Genomic DNA, 10,677 nt, shown 5'->3' with positions numbered 1-10,677 from the left:
GCAGCAAGCGCTTCAGGTCCTCCTCAGTTTCAGCGAGCAAGGTTGTGTCATCTGCATAACGCAGATTTTTGGTAGATCTTCCACCAATCCTGATGCTGAATTTCTCCTCATAGAGCCCAGCCTCCTGGATGATCTGTTCTGCATACAGGTTGAAAAGGTATGGAGACAGGACACATCCCTGGCGTACGCCTTTCCCAGTTTTGAACCATGCAGTGTTTCCTTGCTCTGTTCTGATGACCTGGGAGGAGGGATTGTAAAACAATGGGGGAACTTTTAATTTACTTTTCAAAGAGAAGAGGGGTGGGCAGGGAGAAAAGTGCAGCAATGAATGAATGGAAATCCAAAGTCTCTGTAAACATTCATTAATATTAATTAAAAAATTATAAAAAAAGAGAAACATTTGTTCTTTAATGCTTTAAAGAGGATGTTGGTGTGCTTGCTTCGGCAGCACATATACTTAAATTGGAACGATACAGAGAAGATTAGCATGGTCCCTTCACAAGGACCACACACAAATTTGTGAAGCATTCCACTTTTTTTAAAGAGGATACTGTTAATAAATTTGCTCATTACAAAGAATTGTTTGATTTCTTGATTGCTGCTTGCGTGGACGTTGATTGTGGATCTAAATAAAGTGAAATCCTTGACAACTTCAAACTTCTCATTTTTAAATAGAAAGATAACTAGTAAAATGTGTATGAGGATCCAAGGAGGGAAGGGTAGGAGCAGAGGGGTGAGGATGGGAGGGGGGGTAATTATAGGGTTGCACAATTTTGAGTAGAGGGAGGGATGGGTAAAAGAATGGGAAAAAAAGATCTGGTGTGAAAAACAATGTATAGGAACTTGTAAGTAAACCAGTACAAAATACAAACTTTATTAAAGAAAAATAAGAACAAGAAAATGTTCCTGTTTTATCATAATATTGTTATTGATCCAGTTTGAGATTTTTTTTAATTATTTTTTTCTTGTTGTGTACTATCAAGTCAGATCCAACTGGCACAGGAGGAGACTGCCCCACCTTCTCCAGTGGAGCATCCTGCAGATTTGAACCATGCACCTTCGGGATTGTAGCGCAGCTTCTTGTCACTAGGCCACTAGAACTCCCTACTAAATTTTTTTTTCTGTGAGTTTTATTTTTTTTCTTCCTTTCCAATTTAGATGTCTTTCTTTATTCATTTCTTGCCATGTTGCTCTGCCTGTTGTTGTTGTTATGTACCAGCCAGTTATTTGCGACTCATAGCGACCCTATGTACAACAGCCCTAAACCCTGCTCTGTCGTGTGCCAATTGCACTGTCTCTGACACTCCCATCCCGATTACCTCAGTCTCTGAATCAATTCACCTCATAGAGGATCTCCCTCTCCTGCACTGTCCCTCCACTCTCCCAAGCATGATGTCCCTCTCCAAAGGCTGGTCCCTCCTTGCAACATGTCCAAAGTATGTCAGATGAAGCCTCAGAATCCTTGCCTCCAAGGAACAGCCTGGTTTCATTCACTCTCTCCAGGATCAACCTGTTTGTTCTCCTAGCAGGCCATGGTATCTCATCTCTAAAATGCTCTTCTCTAGCTCAAAGGCATCAATTCTACCTGTACTATTTACTGAAGTAGATGCTCAGGCCTTTTCTTCCTTAAAGAGGTTGGGTTCAAACAGCTGAACTTGCAGTGAGTAGTTGAGTGCTTAACTATTGTGCCACCAGGATCCCTTTCACACCTACTTGCTGTTGTTGTTATGTGTTGTTAAGTCTCCTGTGACTCACAGCAACCCTATGAACAATTGTTCTAAACCCTGACCTCTCCTGAGCCAACCTTACCATCTCTGACACTCCTGCCCCCATGACACCAGTTACTGTGCCAACCCATCTCATCTAGGGTCTTCCTCTCTTGAGTTGACTCTCTACCTTTCCAAGCATGATTTCCTTCTCCAAGGACTTTGACAACATGCAAAGTATGTGAGACGGAGTTTTAAAAATCCTTGCCTCTAAGGAGCAACCTGGTTTCACCCTCTCCAGTACAAACCTGTTTGTCCCCTTGGTAACCACTAGAATAATAACAACAATAAATGGTGGAAGAGGTAACAAGTGTTGGCAAGGATATGGTGATTCATTGCTGATGAGAAAGTAAAAGGAGGCAGCAGCTGTACAGTGCCGTGTGGTAGTTCCTCACAACGCCAGCTGTAGAGTTACTATACGGGCTAGCAATTCCACTCTTAGGGAATTAGCCAGGAGAATAAAAAACATATGCTTGTATATGTTTTATACATGTTACAAGTTTACCCTTGAAAATAGTATGCTAGATGAAAGAAGCCAGACACAAGAGATGATATTGTATGAAATAATTTCTATGATGTTCAGAACAGGCAAATCTTTAAAGACAGAAAGTAGATTTCCAGGGCATAAGGAGTTTTTAGGGGGAGTAGAGGTTAATAAAATATTCTGGGATTAGCATTAATGGCTGTACAACATTTGAACATAATAAAACCACTGAATTGTACCATTATAAAGAATTAAATTGGTGTGTTTTGTTATGTGAATTTTGTTGCAATAACAGTGTCTTAAAAGAAAAAAGAGACTGCCCTACCTCTGAGTGTCAAATAATTGAGTTGTACTAGGGAAAATGAAAGGGGAAAAAACCACCTCAAATCACTTCTATGGTTTAAAAATTTTTTTCTCAAAAATGATTCTTAAACTTAGAAAGCATAAACTGAGATAAACAGATATTGAATCATGTTGTCATATAACTGGAGGCAGGGGGAGAAATTAGGCCAAAAAACAAAACAAAACAAAACTAAAAAGTGTTACTATTTGGCTCATTCCTTTTGGTTCGGAGCATCACTTTATGTTTCAGTTCAACATTTGGAAGAGAATAAGCTGATTGGCTGGCTGAGCTCGTCTTCTCCTGTCAGGTCTTAGCTGTGGATGGGATGGACAGCTGAGCCAAGGAGTTGCTCTGATCTAAACCATTGGCAGTGCAAGGTCACAGTGTATAGAACACAGCCACTTGGGGGTTTCAGCTGGGGTGAAATATCCAGCAGTGTTGAAGATCCCCTCTTACCTTCATGCCGTTTCTTCCTCCCTCAGGCACTACCCACTCTAAGGATTGCCCAGCCTCCCCGGTGGCCTCCCAGCCTCTACTGTCCAGCTGTGGGCAGTAGACACTGAGTGTCAGTTCAGCTGTCTTCCCCTCTGTCTTCTCCCTCCTGCTCTTTAAGCCTTCTTTCCTCTCCCACCTCTCAATTCTGTCCTGAAGAAGCTTCAGGGAAACACCCCAAGCATCCTCTTATCTGCTCTAAGGAAGTCTGAAGTTCAGGGCTTTGGGCAATTAAACTCAAGGCCAGTCACTGAGCTAGAGATGAATGACCTCGGGAGTGTTCCTGTGGAAATGGTTTGAGGAGGCTGAGTCAGCTTGTGTCTTTGTCAAATTGAGCTGAGGCAATTGGCCTCTGGAGGTCAGTGTCCTGGCTTTCCATTTCGTGCCCTCGCCTCCACCTTAGGAACCTGCCCCTCTTGATTTTCCTTTCATTTGAGCTGGCACTGGACTTTTGACACTTCTGCTTCACTAAACCTGTCTTGTCCCAAGAATTTATACTTTGAAAGAGTATCCACTGACTGACTCTTAGAAGATATTTTCAGGTGTGTGAGGGCAAAACGAGGGAACCTTCCTGGTACCATATCAGTAACTATTTCCTTTGTTTGTATATCTGCTCACAGGAGTCTCTGGAGACTTAGTGGTAAGGAATTTCACTGCCAGCACAGGTATGTGGCTCCAATCTGCCTGCTGTTCTAGGGAGAAAGATGGGTAATCTCTCTGTGATTTACTGCCTCTGAAAGCCCTGCAGAGGGTCAGCTTTAGGTCAGTTCTGACTTGGTGGTCCATAACAACAACAACAAAACCCACAAACCAAGGCAGGGGGCCTCTTTTGCCTTCCCAGAAAGGACTCTCTCCACCCTCTAAGGGGTCATTACTCCCTGTCTAAACCTTGGCCTGAATTGTGCCTTCTGAACAGAGCCCCTAACCCCGTCCCTTCTCTCCATAACCTTCTCTGTATCTTTAGCTAACCTGTTTTTTAGCCTGAGTCTCAGTTTTCCTATCTGAAAAATGGGAACATGTCCATTCATTGTTGCGGAGTCAGAACCAACTCGTAGCTGACCTTCCAGAGGATTTTCGGAAGAGTGAATCACACTGGAGGAGATTGCCTCTCTTTCTGCCAAGGAGCGACTGGTGGATTTGAACCACCAGAGAGGTACCACCTTTGGATCAGCTGGACAACTCTGTCCGAACTAGGCCACTGTGTGCTTGTTGAATCTGAATGGACCCACAGCTGAGCCTCCAGCAGTTTTTCAGAGGCAGTAAAGAGCATGGGAGGGGATTACCATATAAAAGAGTGATTGCAAGGCTTAAAATAGATAAGAAAAATACTACATTGCCTATATCACCTAGTTGAGTCCAACTCATAGCAACTGTTTAGGACGAGCAAAACCACCCCACAAGGGTTCCGAGGCCCTAAAACTTGATGCACATAGTGTCTCATCCTTCTCCAGCAAGCAGCTAACTAATTTCTTGGGTAGCAGCCCAGCACTTAGCCCACTGTGCCCTGCGCACCATACATGCCCAGCAGACATCAGCAGTTGCTGCTGTTTCATTATTTTACTAAGTATGTAGCCAAATACTCAGGAGCAGTTGGTGTTCATGAACCTGGGGAGTGCACGGTGCTTGGCCTCGGAGAGGTTCATTCATCCATTGTGTGGCACATTCACACAAGAGCAAAGATTTTGAAAAGTACTTAATAATTTATGAAAGACTGGGGAGCATTATGCTGAGAGCACTGATTCAGTCTCTTATACTGAACAAATACTGCTTAAGACCATTATTGTAAAAATAGAACAATAACTAGTAAAACATGTATGGAGCTTAAAGGGGAAAAGGGTGGGAGTGGAGGGGTGAGGATGGGTTGGGCAACATCACTGGGCTGCACTGTTTGGTGCATGGAGAGAGCGGGGAAGGAAATGGAAGGATTCTGGTGAAAAGACAGGGATAATGGGCAAGGTCCAATGGTGATTAATTTTATAAAACATAAGGCATGTGAATGATTGTACAAAACATAACGTGAATGATGAATAGTGTGACACACAACGTATAAGAGCTTTGTAAGCAAATTTTAAAAAAAGGAAAAACGTTTTTTAAAAAAACCCAAAAAGTAGAGGTGAATAAAAGAAAATATATTCAAGTTTGTTGGTTTGTTGTTTTTGGTTGTTTGTTTTTTTTTTTAAAAAAAAAGAGGCTCAAACCTAATTAATGAGAGAGGAAAAAACTACCAACTAATAAAATACCCCATAAGTTTGTTATGGCACAATTTTGCATAATATGCTCAGTCAGTGCTCTTCTTCCTCAGCTCGGTCTCTTAAACACAGACTCCCCTTTGCAGAACCCAAAGAGGCAGCTGTTTGACTCAAAGCCTGTCCTCAAACCGTGAGGGTCCCGCGTGTGGGGGCCTCATGGGCTCCCCAGGGCAGCGGGCGCTGGCACTTTCAGGGCTGCAGCAGGCCCGGCTCAGACGCTGGTAGAGACTCCGCTGCACCTTAACCCTGGGTCGGGAGAGTTTTGTCTGTTTGGTTCCAAGGCCCTAAAAGGCTTCTTGGGGGCGTGCGCTCTGAGAGAGGAGGGCAGGGCCAGCGGCAGCCAAAGGCCTTAGTGGCAGGAACCAGCCTGTGGCTGGGGAGGAGTCAGGCCGGAGCTCACTCAGCTGAACTGATCAAATTCCTCTGGTGTGTGAACTCTGGGACACTTGTCATCGGCGCTGGAGAGCAGAGGAAGGAGAGAGCCCCAGGGGAAATCAGCTACTCCACCCTCCACCCTCATACCCTGGCCTCAGCTGGAGCCCGCACCCCCTGCCCGCCCCCTGCGCCCCTCACTGACAGCCCTCTGCACTCCTCACCGCCTCCCCGGAACACGGGACCATGGAGCCTGACAGGACCCACGTGAAGCTTGACCCCAGGTGAGTGATGGTGCTGGGTGGGGCACCCCGACTAAGCAAGACAGGCTTCAATCTCTGCTCTGCTCCCTGTCCCTGTCTCCCCCACACTCATGATGGTAGAGGACAGAAAATTGTCTGGCTAGTTGGCCACACGTTCTCAGGGACACTGTGGGGTTGGACCAACGTGTCACCTCAGAGCCCTGGCTTTGCTATCCACATTGGAGAGAGAGTTCCCAGAAGTGGCGGTATTTGAGGCTGTTCCAAGAGAGAGCCTACACAAACTCCCAGACCCCAGAACTGTGTCGGCTGAGGACTCATCACTGGTGCTGAAGGTTCACTGCCCAGTAAGCCGGCTCTGAGAGCTGTGACTTGCCCATTGGGTTCGTGGACACTCCACTCAGGAGGCAGTGTGCCTTTCCTACTGGCCAGAGCCAATTCTCCATAGACAAGCTCCCTGAATCCAGGAATGTTTGAGCATGTCATAGCTGGAGTCCCTGCCCGTGCATTACTCCCTACTCCCCTCTGGCTCCTCAATTCTAAACCCTGGCTGGTCTCTTCCCAGGTACACAGCTGACCTTCTAGAGATACTGGAAACCAATTACAGCATCCCAGCTGCCTGCTTCTCGCACCCTCCCAGGGCAGCCCAGCTCCTGCAAGGTGAGTCAGGGCTCCCTGGGAGGGGAAATCCAGCCAGAGGTCAGGACAGTCGCTGGGACAGGCAGTGCTGAGGGTGGCCTGGCTGAAGAGTCCCAAGGGTGTGTCTCATGTCTGTGTCCCCAATGCCCTACATGCCAAGGCCTTGGAGAATAGCTGCCCCTCAAGGATCCAGTACCCAAAAGAGGATCAGCACAACCTAGGACAGGAGATGAACCCACGCTTTGGGTCTCCACACCCCTCAGCCGTTCTAGTAATAGTAATAAGCAGGGGAAGTTTATTGAAATAGAAAAGACTGCAGCCTGGTGCATTTGTCAGACTTCAGGGCTAGCGAACGGGGCCCTGGTGGAGCAGTGGGTTAAGCGTTGAGCTGCAAACCAAAAGGTGAGGTGCTGTTAAATATCTTAAGATGTACCAAATAGCATCCCCGTAGCAATGATTGAGCTAGCCAAGGGGTCTGTATCCCCCAGGTTGAGAAACCTTCCTGTACCTGGTGAGACTTGGGTCCACAGGGCTCTGCTGCAAAGTGTGCACGTAAAAGGGTCTAGGGCGTTCAAAGACTCTTTGGGATTTCACATTGGGTGGGGGCCTTGTTGCAGTTGGGGCAATTGAGCAGGTAGGGATTGGAAGGTGGAGAGCAGAGTTGCCTCTCAGGGATGGGAATCAAAACAGACTGGGCCAGAAATTGCCCTTAGACGATGAGATCTGGCCAGGTTCAAGGTGACCAGGTTTGGGGCCAGGTGAATGGGCTGGGCCCAGGAAGATGGGACCGGAAAAGGAGGTGCACTTTATCCCAAGGATATGAGAGGGCAGTGAGTTTGGGAGGGGCTGGGTGGAAGCTTTAGGACCATTAATCAGTAATCAGAATGAACTCTGAGGAAGAAGAGCCTTGAGAAGCAGGGATATAAATTCGAGGTTATTGCCCCAGTCAAGGATGGGAGACAAGAATCTGAGCCAGGGCAGGGACAGGGAAAGGGAAGGACGGGTGGAGAAACACAAGCATCCCAGGAAAGCTGGACATTTTTCTAGGAAAGGAGGAGGGCCACAGAAAGAGGCTCAACAGGGTGGACTGACACAGTCACTGGAACAGCAGGCTTGTTACACATGTCAGAGGTGGTGAGGACGACCCCGGACAGGGCAAGGTTCAGACCTGTTGTTCATAAGGCTGCAAGTTTGACTCAGTGCCTCCGCTGCCACCAGCGAGGCAAAGGGGAGAGATCTGGAGGATCTGAGGGTCAGGCAATGGGGAAGGCATGGGCAGAAATAAGAGGATCCAGAAGAGCAGGGGATGAAACTCTCCCCTCTTCATTTGTAAACTCTAAAAAAAAAAAAGTCAAACTCCTTGCCTGTGAGTCAGAACCAATAGCTGACCCTCCCACTGGGAGTCTGAGAAGAGGAGATGGACCCTCTTCCTCCCTCAGAGTCACTGGATTCAAACAGCCAGAGAGTCTGTGCAACTCCTCAGACTCGGCCACCTGAGTTCACAAACGCCCTTTGTAGCCTCTGCTGTTCCTTAAGTGAAGGAAAGAGCTATTTTGAGAAAGCTCATGAATCTTTCTTTCACTCATCAGTTTTTTTAGATGCCTGTGATGGTGATGGCAGTAAAAATTCTTAACAGGATTTTAAAAAAATGGATTGAGCCAAAGCTTTGCGTGGAAAAGTGAAAACATAACAAGAAGACAGTTTTGAAACGGTGTCAAGAGGAGTCTGCCCTACTAAAGATGGGAGCTGTAACTAAGGCTACAGCAATTAATGCTGCAGGGTAACTTCTGTCCAACTGAAACCACTGTAAACAATTAAAAGTCAAGCCACATGGTGGGAGGAGATACTGTCAAGCTTCTCATCAACAAAGGATTAGTAGCTAGTATAAGAAAAACTGTCCAGTAAAAATTGGATAAAATTACAAGCAGACAGTTCAGAGACACAGGAATCAAAAGGGACAATAAATAGACAAAAATATTTACTTTTTTAGTTTTACTTTTCTAATATTCCCTGAACTATAAAGTAAACCATGAAATATCATTTTACTACTCTCACACAAGGGAGCTCTGTTGACCTAGTGAAGAGAGAGTCATGCAGACCATCCAGAGGCCTCATGGGAGAAAGAGGAACATTCTCCTACCAGGTGATTTACAGCATCTGAAAACATGCTGGAGGGTCAACTACTAGTTGGTTCTGACTCAAAGACAATGGATTGTTGTTAAAACATCTGAGAACATCTGAGAACACTCATATTGATGAATTGCTGGGAAAAGAGCATTCTCATACTTGGTGGGAGGATAAATTAGTACAACTTTAGAGCATAATATCTGTGTAAGAATTTGATCTACAACCCAGCAATTCTAGTTCCAAGCAAAGCCCTAGAGGCACTCATCTACAGGCACCCAGGACACGTATCCAAGAATATGTATCGCAGCATTTGTTTGTCATAATGAAAATGAAACAGAACTGAGTCACAAGTGCTCTTCCATTTGCATTTCCAAGGCTGTCAATTGCACAGGAGATTACCAGTCTCGTTCTCCCTTAGAGCTGTTGGTGGATTCAGACTGTCAGAGGTGTGGCCTTGGAGTTCCCTCTTAAAATAATGTTAAGTATAAAACACATTTTGCAAGATGATGCCATTTATATAGATTGTTTTTTTAAGTCAAAAGTAATACTACATTTTTCTGTGAAGATGGCACCAAAAGCGAAGGAAAGAAGCCCCTGCCCCTCCCCAAAACTGAAGCCAAAGCAAAGGCATTAAAAGCCAAGAAGACAGTCCTGAAAGGCATCCACAGCCACAGAAAAAGAGAAGATATGCCACTTATCACCACCTTTCCAGGGGCCTAAGACACTGAGACTCTGAAGGCAACCCAAATACCCCAGAAGAGTGCCCCCAGGAGAAACGAGCTTGACCACTATGCCGTCATCTAGATTCCCCTGAGAAACTTGAGTTAACCTCTGAGTTAGCCATAAAGATAAAACAACTCACTTGTGTTCATTGTGGCTGTCAAGGCCAATAAGCACCAAATCAAATAAGCTGAGAAGAAGCTCTATGACATTGATGTGGCCAAGGTCAACACCTTGATTAGGCCTGATGGAGAGAAGAAGGCCCGTGTTCCACTTGCTTCTATGATACTTTGAATGTTGCCATTATAATTGGGGTTATCTAAACTGGTCCAGCTGGCTAATTCAAAATACAAAGTTTTCTCACCACCAAAGAAAAAAAGCAATTTTACATTCACATAAGAAACATTTTTAGTTGTATTATTGGTTTTAATTAATTAATTTTGGGATGAACATCTTTAAGTGGTACAGCAATCATTTGTCTATTTGCTGTACTGCAGTAACTTGGAGTTGCTATGATGCTGAACACTGTGCCATAGGTGTGTCAAATACCATAATGTTTACCCATCATGGATAGTGTTTGAAGGAGCTTCCAGATTGATTCAGGTTGGAAAGCAGGAGTGGCATCCACTTCCTAATCCACATGTCTCTGAAAACTCTATGAACATAGAGAAATTATGTTAGATACAGCATATTCAGGTCTTTTGTTCATAGAGTCGCTCTGAGTCATATTCAACTTGACTGCACTTAACCACTGCTAAGTGAGACTGGTGTTACTATTTTTAGGAGGAGCATTCTTCTAAGTTGTACATCACTCTTCTGTCAATTTGCTGTACTGAGGTAATCTGGTTTTGTGTGATGCTGAACCTTGTGCCATTGGGGTGTCAAATGCCATAATGATTGCCCATGGTGGACAGTGATGGAGCTCCCAGTTTAAGACAGGTTTGGAAGCAGAAGTGGCATCTACTTCCTCACCCACATGCCTATGGAAACCCTATGAACTTGGAGAAAGGACAATAGTTATAGAAAGGCTTCAGGTCTTCTGTCATTGTGAGTTGTGCTCGACTTGACGGCAATCAACAATAACAACAGCAATACTAAATGTTTAGTAGAGATACATCTTGTGGAAAAATGTGTAGCTACTGCTGGAGAGTGAGGTAGAAAAGGAAAAAGTATTTAAAAGTTATTCAGGGGCTTAAAATCGATACTACTAGAATTTTATATATAT

General features: G+C 45.1%; 1 protein-coding gene across 1 annotated transcript in view; it reads left to right on the top strand.

Annotated features, from left to right (window-relative positions):
- Nucleotides 1-5,952: 5,952 nt before the first annotated feature.
- Nucleotides 5,953-10,677, top strand: part of SLC51A (solute carrier family 51, alpha subunit) — a 42,372-nt gene continuing 37,647 nt past the window's right edge. Inside the window, exons 1-2 of the mRNA XM_006884197.1 lie at nucleotides 5,953-5,990; nucleotides 6,532-6,626. Of these exons, the coding sequence (XP_006884259.1) occupies nucleotides 5,953-5,990; nucleotides 6,532-6,626 (133 nt within the window). The remainder of the gene's footprint in view (nucleotides 5,991-6,531; nucleotides 6,627-10,677) is intronic.

The sequence above is a fragment of the Elephantulus edwardii genome, unplaced genomic scaffold (assembly GCF_000299155.1).
Source record: "Elephantulus edwardii isolate Elephantulus edwardi_28Jun2011 unplaced genomic scaffold, EleEdw1.0 scaffold00032, whole genome shotgun sequence".
In the NCBI taxonomy this organism is placed as follows: domain Eukaryota; kingdom Metazoa; phylum Chordata; class Mammalia; order Macroscelidea; family Macroscelididae; genus Elephantulus; species Elephantulus edwardii.
Note: the sequence above shows the minus strand (reverse complement) of the source record. Positions and strands in the feature narration are given on the sequence as shown.